The 16,786-nt window shown below is 38.0% G+C and overlaps 1 protein-coding gene across 1 annotated transcript in view; it reads left to right on the top strand.

Moving 5' to 3' along the window:
• Positions 1–16,786, top strand: part of Cog5 (component of oligomeric golgi complex 5) — a 279,550-nt gene that overhangs the window by 110,736 nt on the left and 152,028 nt on the right. The window contains exon 7 of the mRNA XM_055624641.1: positions 6,882–7,012. Within this exon, the coding sequence (XP_055480616.1) occupies positions 6,882–7,012 (131 nt within the window). The remainder of the gene's footprint in view (positions 1–6,881; positions 7,013–16,786) is intronic.

The raw sequence follows: 16,786 nt of genomic DNA, 5'->3' as shown, positions 1-16,786 counted from the left end.
ATATATATATATATATATATATATATATATATATATATATATATATATATATATACACACACACATACATATATACACACACACATATATATATATATGAAAATACTTATATATGTATATATATACTTATATATAAGAAGGAAATACTTAGTTGTTTAAATAATATTTCATACAGCTGTGTCTAATGTCTGGGGAGTGTGATTCCTTGGAGTAGTAAAACAAAGCACTCTAGTTGTCTCAGTCTCTGTTTAAACTTTACTGTTGGTGTTTAAGACCATGCAGTTGGCCAGAGTTAACTATTTCCTTACTGTCAATGCCATTTTAAAGTTCTTATCCTCAGGGGTTACTTGGGTTTGAGAGAGACCTTTTGCTCCTCTTACAGGCTGTGGTGGTACTCGGGAAGTAGAGGTAGGCAGATCTCTGAGTTTAAGGCAAACCTGGTTTACATAGTGAGTTCCAGGACAGCTAGGGCTACATAGTGAGACCCTAATTATAAGGAGGGAAAAATAAAGAAAAGAAAAAGAAAAAGGCAACCTGTAAGCTGAGCATGGTGATACATACTTGTAATCTAAGCACAAAGGAGACAGGTGCAGGAGGATTGCTCCAACATCAAGGCCAACTGAAGCAACATAACAAGACTTCATCTTTGGGGGTTGGAGGAGAAAGAAAGAAACAAAGGGAATGGAAGTACCTTGGCTTTAATTAGTTCCTTGATTTGGCTTAAATCATAGTATCAAATTTTGTCAACATTATAATCTGATATCATCTATGATGTTTGAAAATTTTTTATGGTTGTTGGTTGTTTTGTTCCTTTTTAAAGTTGTTATATAGCAAGAGAATTCTCAAAGAACTACTGTTTATGCAATATCTCAGATGGTAGTATCTTACCTCTCTCGGTTATTGTCAGTCTTTGAGCTAATCCTGTAGGAATCCGTTTTTTATGTCACCTATTTCTGTACAAAACAGGCTTTAGGCTGAATTGTTTTTAAGTTACATGTATTTATTTGTGTGTGTATTTGTGGCGGCATTTGTACACAATGGCATTGTGTATGGAGGCTAGAGGGCCACTCCTGGGAGTCAGTTCTCTCCTTCTCTCTCTGTGGGTCTTGGGGATTGAACTCAAGTCATCAGTCAACAAGAACATTTACCTGTTTACTGACCCGGGCCTGAGTTTATGTCTTTTTAATTTTAAGATTTGTTTCATTATTTTATGCATATGGGTGTTTTGGATGCTCGTATGTCTATGTATGACGTCTGTCCTGGTGCTCAAGGTCGTCAGAAAAGTGACCTGCATCCCCTTGGCAGTTGGGAATTGAACCTGGGTCCAATGGAACAACAAGTGCTCTTAACTGCTGAGCCAACTCTCCAGTCCATTCCCCCCATACTTGAGTTACTTAATCAGGTGTGTGTAAGAATTTAATGTAGAGGTACTTAGATAATTTTACCATTGCATTCCAAGAATGGGTTTAGAAAATAATATAGAAAATATAGCTATAAATTAAAAAGTAAGCAGATTGGGAAAATTATCAAAGTATATTTAATAAGCAGTTATAAAGTTATAAAATGATATAAACAAAGGAAACAAAATTTTTATCATACTCAAAACAATGTAATTAATAACCAACATTTAGCTTCACCAAAAGTTTGTATCAGACTAGTACAAACATATATTTTCTTAGGCCAGCATCTGTAGTTTTTAAGCAGTGGTAGTTTTGTGTTGTGTGTGGTTGGACGTGGGTCTCATTTACTAGAAAGAAAAATATATACAATCCAGTAGTTTCTTCCCCCCCCACCCAAGGCTACTTAGATAATTTGTAAAAATGTCAAATAAGTTAAAAGTGCTTCTTTGAATGGATACAGCTTTGATACTTCCTCTGTAAAACAAAGGATTCCATCTTTGTAATTTTTTTTTCATGGAAACAATTCTAGATACTCAACATTTTATGTGTTAAGATGGGGACATAGTCCAGTGGGGGAGTGCATGTTAAGTCTTTAGGTTCAGTCTCCAACCAGAACCACCATCAAAAGTAAGTATGTGTCCCTTCAAATAAAACATGAACCAAATAATGCTCTGGGAGGTTAAAAAAGAGATGAACTTTGGAAGAGAATGCTCATGTTGTGTATTTTAGAGCGTCTGAAGATCATTTGTGCTTTTTCAGAGGCATGCATTTAAGTGGTGCTCTTTGAAAAGTAAATGTGTAGGAGGAAGCAACTTTTGTTGATTGGCGAGTATAGCCAGCTGCCCAGTCTCTGTGTCAGTTTTTTTATTCCTCTGCTTTTTCTCACATAAACACCCAGGGGAGGCTCTGTGCTATTTTGGTGCTGGTTGAGAATGTGGGGATTCAGTCATACCCGTGCAAATCCCCTCATCTGCTTCTCAGTTGTTGCCTCTGTATTATGGTGTTATGTAATTTCTTTCTTTCTTTTTAATATCTCTGTGACTTCAGAAAAATTCATGATGAGCATGGTATTTATAAAGGCTTTATCTAGTTGGCAGTTAAAATCTTTGTACAGAACCTTCCTTTGTAAGGAAGTCTTTGGTTTTTGAACATGAAATACAGTTCTAATACCTTGAATGTAGTTATCTAATAATGCCATAATATTTAAAGGAAAAGTATTAAAATGCCATAACAAATACTGTCTACCAAATTTATGGACTTCTTACCAGAAAGATATCATCTCATCCTTCGCTTCTTTTGAGGTCTTTGTGTGCCAAATAATACATTGTTAATTCATTTGAACAATCTGAATCAATCCTTGATGTGTTGATTCTTTGAAATCTTTTTGTTGACCCATTGATAACATATACCTGTTATTTACTTATTTTTAAGGCTCTATAAAATGCATTGATTTTAAAGCAAATACTTCATCTATAGTGCTATTTTAAATGACTAAATTATGCTGTTATTTATTTGTTGTGTTGATGGTGTAGATTGTAGATTTTCAGCTTTGTTCTCAATAAATCTACACTGAGCTTTCCTGTACATGTCCACGGATACATATACTCGCACATGCACACACACACAGGTACATTTACGTGCCTACAATTGGAATATTTTGGTCATTGTTTGGAACATTATTATGATAATCCCAATTGTTTTTCAACACATTTTTTTGCTGGCATGCAATGATCACATATGTGCTTGTAAATATGCATACACATGTCACCTGTACATGATGCATATAGACATGCATATGTGTGTAAGTTTATAATTAACACTGTGATCAATCTTTATGCTCAAATATATTCACCCTTTTCTTTTTAATATTTTTATCAACAGTTGAAAACTCACTGATTTAAAATGTAGAATATTATTAGTCTAGGTACCTTATCTTTATATAATTTTTTTAATTCTAATTTTGATTGAAAGCTAAAGGATACAAAGCAATTAGGTATTCCATGAAATAACACATGCAGCAATCCTTGAAACCTGATGATGATAGAAGACAGAATTCATTTCTTAGTATCTTAAGTTTTAACAAATTAGATATTATTTGAAAAAAGTTATTATGTTCATTATTACTATCAGTTTTCTTGATGTCTGTGTCTGGCCTTTTAGTTGAATGTCTTTGTAATTTATTAGTTTTCTAAATTTAAATAAAGGTAGCTAACATTTTGTTCCACCAAAAGCACTAGTGTCATCATTTTTCCCTTCTGAGGGATGATAACAATATAATCATCCCAAGTAGATGAACTTAGTTTCCTGTGATATGACACGGGAGGAAATTCAGCAAGTTTAGTTAGTGTAAATTTTTTTCTAAGTTCTTTGTTTAGTAAGGTTTAAAGTTCAGATTGTTAGCAATGCTGGCATATTTCTGTTAGATCCAGAAGTGGCCTGCAAATGGCAGTGCTGGTGTTGGCTACCTCATATAAGAGCATTTTGTCTATCAGAACAGCCTGTATCAGCTCAAAGACCCCACCTTGCTATTTATCATATAAAATCTGCTTGCTTTTCCACCATTTTAACCCCCTAACTCCTACAGATAGCCTTGGCAGTTTGACCCCCAAACATGAGTTCTTTCTACTCATGAAATGGTCCTCTTCAGTGATTTCATTGCACCCTCCATCTACAATTAGAGAATCTGGCATTTCTTATGTAGAATGTTAGCATTTAATGCTATCATTATCCTAACTTGGCTAATGTCAGTTCCATGGCAGGATTTTTATGCTTATATTTTTAGCTAACAAATTGGAGGAGTAATATCTATCTTTTCAATCTAAAGTTTTCTTCAAGATTCTCTGAAAATTAAATTTTAAATGAAAGCTTTTAGGACTAGGGATGTGGCTCAATGATAAATGTTTATGTAAGTATGTGGAAGACCCTGGGTTACATATTCAGCATGCAGCAAACAATAAACAAAGAAGATATTTTATTTTGTAAAATCATACCAGATCTACTGAACAAAACGATATATAACATAGTTTGACATCCATTAGTAACACAATGGTATATAACATACTTTGACATCTATTAGTAACACAATGTATATAACAGTTTGGCATTCATTAGTAGGTTTTGATTTTGATAGTAGTCTACAGAGTATTTAGGGCATACATTACGTATTGCTGCCATTTTGCATCCCAAAACTCTCCGAAGCTTGATGAGTGTATCATTTTTTTCTGTAATTACCTATTAAGTTCCAGGCATAATTATACTCAAATGAGTTGAAGGTATTTACAGTAATCTTTTACTATGGTATGCCTTATGTTCTTTTGGATCACATGTTGCAAAAGAACACACTGTGGCTGGGCTTGGTTGGGTACGCCTTTAATCCCAGCACTCTGGGAGACAGAGGCAGGCAGATCTCTTTGAGTTTGAAGCCAGCCTGATCTGCAGAGTTCCAAGGTAGTCAGGGCTATTACCTAGAGAAGCTCTGTCTCTGGCAGACACACACAAAACAAAACTCGAAAAAGAAAAAGGACACGACTGTAGTTGAATTACAGTGAGCAATAATATGTTATAATTGTACTATATATATCTTCCTTTTTTTTTTTTTTTGGTGTGTAACTTACTATATGGTGTTCAGTCATCAGATTGTATTGTATTGGATGCTTTAATATAGTTTGACCTGGTCGTTATATTATAACCAGGTTGAAGTATGCTCTGATTGTATTTAATGCTAGGATATGTTTTAATAAAGCTGAGGACCAAATTTTAATTAAGTGAAAATGTACTTGACATTGTATTAACTGGAAAAATGAAGTTACCTGTCTAATTAAATGTAATGTTTTAGAAGTGATGCCTTGAGGGACTGGATACCATGACACACACCTTTATTTAATCTCAGCCCTTGGAAAGCAGAGACAGGTGGACCTGTTTGAGTTCAAGGCCAGACTGGTTTAAATAAAGAACTCCAGGCTAGTCTTGTCTACATGATGAGACTTTTTCTCAAAAAGGAAAGGAAGTGGGGGTGGGGGAGGGAGAGAAAGAAAATTTGCCTTCATAAAATATTAAAAGTAAGAATTGTAGAATTATAACTAAGGTAATTAAACTTCAGATTTCATCCTTAAGCATAGTATTTTAGAAACTTTTGATAGTAAGCAAAACAAAAAAAATTACACAGTTTAAAAAATTATCCAAACTCTGAACACGTAGAGGCAACTATAGAACCATGACTACCACCAGCACCTCCTCTTCTGTCCTCCTCTTCCCCTCTCTCTCTCTTTCCTCCTCTTCCCCTCTCCCCCTTCCTCTTTTCTCATACTCCCCTCTCCAGTTTTACCTCCTCCATTTTGCTTGTTCTTTGTTCTTTTGAGACAGACTCCTGCTCTGAAGCCTAAGCTATCCTGGAACTTTAAATGTTCTTGCCTTGGCCTCCTGAGTATGGAGTTGACAGTTTTGAACCATGCTCAGCCTACCAAAATCATTTTAGTGTGTGCATGCACTCCTGTGTAAGATCCACACATACATTTGTGTGTACCTGTGCAGGTCAACCTGGGCTGTCATTTATAGGATGTTTGAGACAGGATCTCTCATTGAGACCTGGGCCTTGTGCTTTAGGTTAGACTGAGCTTGGGAGTTCCAGGGATAGTCCTGTTTTGCCTCTGCAGCACCAGGATTGCAAGTGTGTTCCACCACACCCGGCTTTGTATACAAGCACAGGTGATGGGGCAGTAAGCACTTTTCTGACTGAGCTCTCTTGCCTGCCCATGTAATCTTTCGGTAATTCTTACTGTGAAAGTTTGTCTGTAACAATTACTCCACTTTCTTTCCATTTGCTAACATAATGTCCAAATCGGTTCAGTCATGTAAATGGCAAATGCTAAGGTTTATCTGTGAATTAGTAACTGTTTCTCTAAAAACATTTGTTTCAAATGCTTTGCTCTTACAGAATAATTTTTGAAACTGTAGGGGGAGCTTGAGAAATTTCTGCGACTATCAGGATATATACTTAAATTAAAATAGAATCTGGGGCTGTTCAGTCCCAGCATTTGGGAGGAAGAAGAAGGATTGTGAGTTTGAGGCCAGCCTGGGCCACATAATGAGTTCTAATTAACGCTGCCTTGCATAGCGAAAGATCTTTTGTGGAAAAAAAGACACCCTTTAATTTGTTGACTTTGCCTTGAACTTGTAGTTTTTTTGTCATTGCTGTGTTTTACTTGAGATGTTCAACTCCCTGGGTGCATTACTAAATAGAAAGTATTTGGGAATTGTTATATTTTAGAATATAGGCTTTAAGCAATATCTGGGTGCTGGTGGTGCTGGGGAAGCAGAGGCAGGCAGATCTCTGTGAGTTGCAGGGCAGAAAGGGGGTTGGGGGAAGGGAGAAGGACCTGTGTTCAACAGCAAATCCATAGTGGTTTTGAAGAAGTTACACATGTTGTTTTCATGCCTTAGTTTTTATTTGATATTGACTATTAAATTTTATTTTTTTAACAGATTATCTTTCTCAAGGAATAGATCTTTCTGGAATAGAAGTGATAGAAAATGATCTACTCTTTGTCGCAAGAGCTAGACTTGAAGTGGAAAATCAAGCTAAGCGTCTGCTAGAGCAAGGTGTGGAGACCCAGGTAATGTGAAAAATTTCTTGGGATTCCAATGTGCATTTGACTTTGGATTTAAAAGTAATAAATAGCTGAATTTTATCCTGAAGGAAGTGTGTTGCACAGTAGAGCATGTTTAAGCAAAGAGGAACTTACATCTTTTTGTATTTAATTCTGAAATACACCGAAGGTTTCTACTATATAACATATATAAAATACATTTTTATGTGATGGGTGCACACTCAAACGCGAGCACACACACACACACACACACACACACACACTCTCTCTCTCTCTCTCTCTCTCTCCATACATACCTGTGGAGTATTGCAGTTTTGTCCAAGGCATCTTTTCAACAATATAGTAAGGTTAGTAATACTGGTTTTTCCATTTTGTGTAGATGATGGAGCAGTTTAAATAATTTGTTGGAGATGGTAAAGCAGTAAATGAAAGGGTCTGAATCCCAGTAGTTTTTATGAATGAACTTTGCTCTGAGACAACTCTACACATGCACACAGTACGTACTGACCACTCTCACCTCCAGCTCCTTTTCACCAGTCTTTTTTCTCACATTCACACCTCTTGGTTTTGCTTTGTGACTCAGTGAGATTAACCAGAGTGGTGGGTGTAGCCCTGTGTGTAGAGCTGTCTGTTGGAAGTTAGTGCTGTGGCAGTGGGTTCACAAGTAAAGAGTGACTTCTATCCCAGAATCTGGCAGTGGCCAGTAGCGGAGTGGTGAAGGGGAGGTCCTGTGTGCCTGTCTGCTTTCTGTGGCTGAGCATTAATAGGGCTAGTTCTTGAGGCTCAGGGTTGCTGAAGCGCATGGATGACTGCAGTGGTTGCATCTAGTCTACAGAATGCCAGTTTTTGCTAATTTTAATTTTAGTTTTTTAAATTTTAGAATTTCCTACAGGAGTTTCTTCTTTATACCATCCCTCCTTCACCCACTTCCAACTTCTCAATTGTCCACTCTTTTCTCTCTTAAATTCATGACTTGTAATTATTATTGTTATATACAGTGCATACACACAGACATACATGGACACACACACACAGACAGGTGGACAGACACATGCATGTGTGAAGAGATAGTGTTAATCCTATGTGCATGAATTTAGTGCGAGACATTTGTAATTGGATAATGTGTCAAGGAGCTCATCCCTGGAGCAAGTTGACTCTCCATTGTCAACAGCCTTTGGTTGTCTGTAGGTCTTTATCCAGGAGTAGTGGGACATGCTCAGTTTCCCATTTCTACATTGGCATGCCGTGCAGGTCTTGTATAGGCAGCACTATTTTTGAGGGTACGTGGGTGCAGCTTCTCTGTCACGTCTCTAAGATACTGTCTAGTAGTAGGTCTCCTTGTTGTCTGGCTCTTAGAATCTTTCTGCATCCTGGTCTGTGATTTTCCTGAGTCTTAGGTGTAGGGTTATTTTGTAGATGTATTATTTGGCGCTTTGCTCTTTTTCGTATGTGAATCTTCAGGCTTTTTCCTTCCAACAGTAAAGATGCTAAAGTTTCTCCCAAGTAAGAGAAACAACTAATGCGCTATTGGAACTCTTTATAACCACCAAGCCTGTAATCCAGTACTTGAAGTGTAAGGCAGGAGATGTTGAGTTTGAGTCGAGCCTGGGCTACATATTTCTGAGATAGGCAGAATTATACATTGAGATCCTCTCTCAGAATCTAAAGCTCAAGAGCCAGAGACCAAATAGCTCCTTTCATATGAACAGCACTAGTTGTTTCTGCTTGTTTGATTTTTTTTTTTAAGACAGCATCTCAGACTGATGTAGGACTCTTAAGCCTACTGTCTTAGCCTCCCATCTGCTGTGATTTCACATATGTGTCAGGGTTCCAGGTTTGCTGTCATTTACTATGTAGCTATTTCCTAGTCTCCTTACAAACAAGCTTTTAGAACGGGCAGACTGCTGATGCTGTCACCCTTTCTGGACCTTTCATGTAGCTGCATGGTTCCTCTGTTGTGTCCTCTAAAGTGCTTTTTCTCAGGAAAATCACATACCTTCATGACCAGTCATATAACTTCCAGTTATGCTGTGGTCATTTCTTTTAAATTGCTGTTATGTTGCAATGTTTGTGTGCCTCTCCCCAATATCATATGTTGGAATCTTAATTGCTAAGGTGATGATGATATTAGGCAGTGAGACCTTGAGGAAGTGATTGAGTGCTGTGGGTAGAGTCCTTATCAGTGGGATTAGTGCTCCTGTGTCCTTCATCCCTCCCTCACTTCCTAGAGAATGCTTTCCCAATCCTCTGTAGCTTCGTGAAGAACATTTTGTTATTGTTCTTCCAAACACACACACATTATGGAGACCTCTCTCTTACCCTGGCCTTCATTTCCTGGAGGGATCCTACCCCTGACTTTTGGAGATTAGTTTTTATATTTCAGCCTTCACTGTGTGGAGAGTGCTTTCTTGCCCTGCCCTGACTTTATGGAGTGTTCTCTTCTATACCTTTTGTCACAGATGACTGCAGTAAAAAGATATCCTTGTGTGCCTAGAAGGTGTGCCATCGCCACCTTTCCCATCTCTTATGCCTTCATTTAGACTAGAGATTCTCAACCTGTGGGTCACAACCTCTTTGAGGGTGGAGCAACTCTTTCACAGGGATTGCCAAAGACCACTGGAAAACACACATTTACATTGTTATATGAGTTATAACAATAGCAAAATTATAGTTATGAAGTAGCAACAAAAATACTGTTATGGTTGGGGGTCACTGCAACACAAGTAAGTGTATTAAAGGGTCACAGTATTAGGAAGGTTGAAAACCACTGATTTAGACCTTGCAGCCAAAAAATAAAAAATTTTTGGGAATAAAAAATAAAATAAAAATAAAAAAGAAATTTTGGGAATAAATTTCTGTTGTTCATGAGCTTCCCAGCAATAGAAAGGGACTAAAACAATAATCATTCCTTTAGTTGTGGAATATTCAGAGAAAATGGCTCAGACAGGGATTTAAGCCAATAGAAAGTCTTTATTAGCCAGCCAGTAACTACCGTGGGTGCAAGGGATCCCAGTGTAGAACTGAACCTTTCTCAAGATGAGCTTTTAAGCAACAAAACAAAACAAAACTGAAAATAAACAAACAAACATTCTGGTTTGATATACTTCAGTAAGCAAGAACAGGTAGCCAGAAGCAGAACTACAGAAATAAAAAAGCAGCAAGACTAGTACATTTATAGACATTCCCAGAACTATGGGATTTGATGGGTTAGGTATTTGGTTTCAATTTTGGCAGGTGGTGCTGCCTATATGCTGAGTTTTATAGCTTAATTAGCAGTTCTGTCAGGGAGTCAGTTGTGCTAAGGTCTGTGGCCATGTTATACTTTATTATCTGAAATAACTGTTTAAAAGTACAGGTTATCCAACATTTCTTTTCAAACAAATTTTATTTTTTTGAAAATAATCAATTTGATCTTTCTTTTAGTTTTTCCCTGGTAAGTTGTCCAGTATTCATGTATAGTTTTGTATGGCTTGATAGCATTACTAATCCCTACTACAGTGTTACACCATTTCATTTTCAAAGCCATAGATCATTCAGATACAGATAAACTGTTATTTCTCTCTAAAGAAAAAAGTATAGGCACATATAAGTAAACTTCCAGTGCCAGCATTTTTATTTCACATGAATAAGCCTTACAGTGAAAGCTTATCATATCTTTATGCAAGTAATTGATAGTGGTATCACTGATACGTGACAAAATTTTAGAAGGACTGGCACACTTTCTGGGAGTGAGGTGTAATAGACTCCAAAATTAGGGCAAAACTATCTAGGAGTCTCTGTCTCAGACACGGGACAAGCTCTGCCGCATCTTCAGTGCTTCCTTTACTCTTTGCTGCTGACCCTCAAAATCTTTCTTTCTATGGTTGGGGTAGGAAGAGCAAATAGTATGTCAGCAGGCTCCATTACTTCAAGCTTTAACTAGCTTTCAAAAATAGGTGATGGAGATTTTGATCTGGATGAGTTCCTGCATCACCATAGATACCAAGCCCCCACAGGAAAATGATGACATTTTAATTAGCAAGGCATAGCTTGTGAATTACAAGCTTTCTCAGTAAACAAGTGCAGAGCTTTGTGGAGGCTAGGGTGAAGTAAGATGGTGTTTTTGTCTTTAGAGGTCACCAGGAAGTCATCACCTGCACTCAGTTCTTTTAGGAGTCAGAACCTGGCTATGATCTATGGTGACCACAACTGAACAGCCACACACTTGGTTTGTGCCCAAAGCAGGAAGTTCCTTGGTTAAGCCTGGGGTCCACTGTAAGAATGTCCTCCAGACAGGGTTCTGAAAAGGGCAGTGTAGGACTGCAGGCTGTCAGAAAACATCTGCCTAGCATAGTCAGAATTGCTGCTTGCTTTTCTGCCTGAAAATTCTGGTTTTCATGTTGAATGGATTCTCTGAAAGTTAACCATTTTCTTAAGCTCTTAAAATAATTTCCTGGGAATGTTAAAGATAGTGATAATATACTTCAGCAAGCAACTTATTTTTAAAATTATTTTTATTTTTATTAATTACAGTTTATTCACTTTGTATCCCCCCTGTAGTTCCTCCTTCCTCCGCTCCCAATCCCACCCACCTTCCGTCTTTCCTTCCCACCTGTGGCCCTTCCCCAGTCCACTCACAAGGGAGGTCTTCTTCCCCTTCTCTCTGATCCTAGTCTATCAGGTCTCATCAGAGTGGCTGCATTGTCATCTTCTGTGGCCTGGTAAGGCTGATCCCACCTCAGGGGAAGGTGATCAAAGAGCAGGCCAATCAGTTCCTGTCAGAGGCAGTCCCTGTCCCCATTACTATGGAACCCGCTTGGACACTGAACTGCCATGGGCTACCTCTGTGCAGGGGTTCCAGGCCATCTCCATGAGTGATTCTTGGCTGGAGAGATGGCTCAGACATTAAAGGCTAGGCTCACAACCATAAATATAAGAGCAAGCAACTTAAAAAAAAAAAAAATCCTTTCTTCTCTTAAATGGGGCATAATAAACACCAGTAGTAGCCACTGTCAGTTGCCTTGTCAAACTTAAAGGGGTTTTGTAGAAGCTTTCTTGTGTTTCCTGACTGGAATTTATTCTATTTGGGCTCACCCTGTATGCTGCAGAACAGATGTCACTATTTGAATTTATAGAAATGCTTTTTGCATATTTGGTGCAGTGTTGCTTTTACCCTTGAACTGACTTCTCGGCCTTTTCAGCTCTTCTCTAAAGAGACAGCAGTTGCAGATATTTGCGGGTTACAAAGTCACATCAGGACAATAATCACTTAAATTTCTTAAAAATAATTTTATTCTGAGACAGGGACTCCCTTTGTAGCTTTGACTGGCTCTGTAGACCAGGCTGGCCTTGACCTCATAGATCTGGCTGCCTCAGCCTCCTGAGTGCTGACACAATCACTCTGCTGAGAGTTTCTTATTCCACTAGTTATCTTGTAGTCCAGCATTGTTTTGACTGACAGTTACCCTGCTGTGCTATGCATAATCTTGGTGTGTCTTGACCATCTTCCTCCTTCCATTTCTAGTTTTGGTGACCATTATTCCACCCATTCTGAGAGCTGACTTTTCAGTTTACACAAATGAGTGAGCACATATATGTAGAATTTGGCTTTCTTCGCTTGGCTTGTTGGCTGTGTTTGGTGCTAATGGTATTTATTCTTTTTTTTATGATTAAGTAGTATTAGACTATGTAATATTTGCCAGATTTTATTTATTTGTCTACTGGTTGACATTTAATATTTTTCAACATTTTTGTTATTGTGAATAGTATTATAATAAATGGAATTGTATACATATGTGTGTGTGTGTATGTATATATATATATAATTTTTACTAAACATGGATCTTACAGATTCGGTCAGGCTGGCTGGCCAGCAAGCCCCAGGATCCTCTATCTGCCCGTCTAGTGCTGGGGTGTGCCATCACTCCCACCTTTTTTGTGAGTGCTGTGAACTAATGAGGTCCTCAGGCCTGTGCAGCAGGCACTTTGACACTGACATCTCAGCAGCCCGTCGTTAGTTTTGTTGTGACTGCACTAAGTCATCCTCCACCAACATTGAATAAGGTCCTTTCCTCACACCCTCGTTAGTATTTGTTTATACTTTTGATGATCTCTGTTGTAACTGGGGTGACATGATGTCACATTGTGATTTTAAATTGCTTTTCTCTCACGAGTAGTAAAGCTGAGGATTTCTTCATTTGCTTGGCCATGTGTGTGTCTTGCTTTAAGAACTATCTACTTAGGGTTTAGCATGTTGTTTACTGGGTTTTTTTTTTGGTAGTTTTGGTGTTTGGCTTTGAGTTGTATATATTCTGGGTAGTGACCTGTTGTCAGATGACTGGTGTATACCCCCCCCACCCCTGTAGGTTATCTCTTAACTATTGCTCTACTTGCTGTGCAGAGGCATCACTGTTTTATATAATTCTGTTGTCTTTTCACTTTTGTTTCCTGTTCCTCTGATAATTTTTTTTTTTTTTTTGGTATGCACTGATGTTTTAAAAAATTTTCCTCTGTGTTCCCTTCTAATGATCGTTTAAGGTTTTATATGAGACGACAGGGTCTATTCTTATTTTTCTGTGCACATGTGTGGACACACACATACACATACACACACCCATTCTTGACGCACAATCTATTAAGAGCTTTTTCTCATTTGCTACTCTTTTATTTCGTCTGTGTGTTCTTGAGACAGTGCATGCTGTTGTGATTAGTATAGCTTTTAGAGTTACTTTCTGGCTCTTCAGGATTACTTTGGGTTCTTTGTAGGTCCATATGAATTTTAGAGTTTCTTTTTCTATTCTTATGAAAACTTGTTGATATTTTGATAGAGTAATAATAGTATAATCATTTTAACAGTATAAATTCTTCTTATCCATAAAGACAGAATATCTGAATTTCTCTATTGCTGTCTCCTCCTTCCCCTCATGTCTGTATAACTTCTTTTATCAGTTTTTTTGTAGCAATTCAATATTACACAAATCTCTCTTATGTTCTAAGAGACTGAAATTTTTGCTGGACCTCATAGCCAGAGTTAATACACATCATAAAAACACTTAAGGCTTAAGACAGCTAGTCAGCTGTGTACTCAGCCTATTTGTTTAATCTGCCTTTGAGATAACAATGTGACAATTTGCACCAAATCTACCTGCCTTGAATTTCTCATGTAATCAACTTTTACAGCTTAAGCCTAAGCAGAGCTGCAATCTTTTTTAAAAATATATTATTTATTTTAAAATTATTATTGTTTATTGCAATTTATTCACTTTGTGTCTCAGCTGTAGCTCCCTCCCTACTCTCTTCCTGATCCCACCCTCCCTCTCACTTCTCCCCCTATGCCTCTCACCTAGTTCACAGATAGAGAAGGACCTCCTCCCCTTCTATCTGACCCTAGCCTTTCAGGTCTCATCAAAGTCTGGCTGCATTGTCTTCCTCTGTGGCCTGGCAAGGCTCCACCCCCAGGGAGATGTGATCAGAGAGCCAGCCACTGGGTTCATGTCAGAGACAGCCCCAGCTCCCCTTACTAGGGAACCCACCAGGACACTGAATCTATGGGCTACATCTGAGCAAGGAGTTTAGATCCTTTCCATGTATGGTCCTTGATTGGGTTATCAGTCTCTGCAGGGCCCCAAACCTCCCCCCCCCTTTTTTTGTGGCTTTGTTGGTCTCCTTTTGGAGCTTCTGTACCTTCCAGGTCTTCATATCTCTCCCTTCTTTCATAAAATTCCATACATTCTGCCCAAAGTCTGGTCATGTTTATTAGCCTCTGCTTCAGTAACTTGATCAGTAGAGTCTTTCAGAGGCCCTCTGGTGGGCTCCTGTCCTGTTCCCTGTCTTCAAATGCTTTCAACCACTCTTAGGCATATGTCCAAAATATGCGCAACTATACAACAAGGACATTTGCTCAACCATGTTTGTAGCAGTCCTATTCGTAATAGCCAGAATCTGGAAATAATCTAGATGTCCCTCAATAGAGGAATGGATACAGAAATTGTGGTACATCTACACAATGGAATACCACTCATCTATTTAAAACAAGGAAATCATGAAATTTGCAGGTAAATGATAGGAACTAGAAGAGATCATCTTGAGTGAGGTAACCTAGAAGCAGAAAGACACACATGGTATATACTCTTAAGTGGTTATTAGACATATAATATAGGATAAACATACTAAAATCTATACTCCTAATCAAGCTAAGGAACAAGGAAATCCTAGGGAAGATACTCAGTCCTCATTCAGAAGGACAAATGTAACAGAGCAACAATCTTAAGTTGTATACTCTTCCATGCCCCTGACCCAGAACAGTGAATCATTTCTTGAAAACAGCAAATACAGAAGTTGGAAGCAACTTCTCAAGATCTAGCATAAAAGTTGAAAGCAAATTGGATGATAGCAGTGATGTTTGCTGTCTGGGGGTCTGTTGGGTCAGTGACTTTTAAAAGTCTGCTAAAGGTTTCTGTCAAGTACCCCATTCCTCCCCTGTGATGCTTTCTGTGCTGTTTGGTAAATAGCAGACCCCTTGGTTAGGGACAGAGTACATACAGGTAATACAGGTACATACAGGTAATACAGCACACAGACACACACTGGCAGGCACAGGCAGCTACACAGGGACAGATACTGCCTTTAGGCAGGCACAGATTTGGCTCATGTAACGGAGACAGGAGACAAAAAACAAAGGAGCATGAGGTAGAAATTTTATATCTGGACTCACTCTTGCTAAATGACCCCAATGGGAAGTGCTTTTATTTCTTGCCTTAATGCGACACATTCATTAGAAGTGACTCAGAGTTAGTCACTAATGCATATAACATGTGCATTTTATAATAGCTACTTTAGAGGTTTTTCACTTCTGTGGTTAAATTTATCCCCCCAAATTTTATTTTGGTAGCTTTTATGAGATTGCTTTCTTATTTCACTCCAAGTTCCCCATTAGTGTACAAAAATACTACATTTTATATCAGGGTTTTATTTTGTACATCTTTACTAATTGACTTGTAAGTTCTAACATTGCTGGATTTGTAAAATGAGTTTGGAAGAATTTCTTTCATTTCAATTCTTTGATGTACTACTGTCTAGGGTTTTTAGGAGTTTGTAAAATCATGTCATTTGCAAAAATAGAAAATTTAGTTTATTATCAGTTTGTTTATTTCTTTGACTAACTTTGGCCACGTGTATAAAATTGTTGTTCCTTTTCTTTTTCTGACCACAAATGGAATGTTTTCAGTTTCTCTAGTTAGCATATTTCTGGCTCTTTTTCATGCATGCAGCCTTTAGAATTTTGAGGTATGGTTCTTCTACATTTTGTGAGTATTCATATGCTGAAGGGATACTCAATCTTATCACCTCTTTTTCTTTTCTTTTTTTTTTTTTGTCTTTTTCATTGACTGAAATGATCATGTGCTTTTTATCCTTCATCTTAGTAAAGTATTTTCTCATCTTTTCATATGTTGAACTATGCTTGTTCCTGGAATACATCCCCCTTGATCATGCTGCATATTTCTTCCATATATTGTTGAGTTGAGTTTATGAAGACATTTTACATCATGTTGTAATGGTTACTTTTCATTGTCAACCTGACAGAATCTGAAATCCCTTGGGACTTTGGCTCCTAGGCATGCCAGTGCAGCATGATCTGGATTGCCTTGAGCTGGGAAGACTCCCTTTCTGTAGTTGCCTTCTCTGGGCTGGGATCTTGAACAATGCAATGGAAAAAGGGAGCTGAGCAGCAGAACAAATTCACCCCTCTCTTCCAGTTGTAGCTGTGACTGCAGTGACCAGCTGCTTCATGCTCCTGTTGTC

Source organism: Psammomys obesus, unplaced genomic scaffold, assembly GCF_907164565.1.
Source record: "Psammomys obesus unplaced genomic scaffold, mPsaObe1.curated_primary_1811, whole genome shotgun sequence".
NCBI classification, from domain to species: Eukaryota; Metazoa; Chordata; class Mammalia; order Rodentia; family Muridae; genus Psammomys; species Psammomys obesus.
This window is presented reverse-complemented; position numbering and strand designations above follow the sequence as displayed.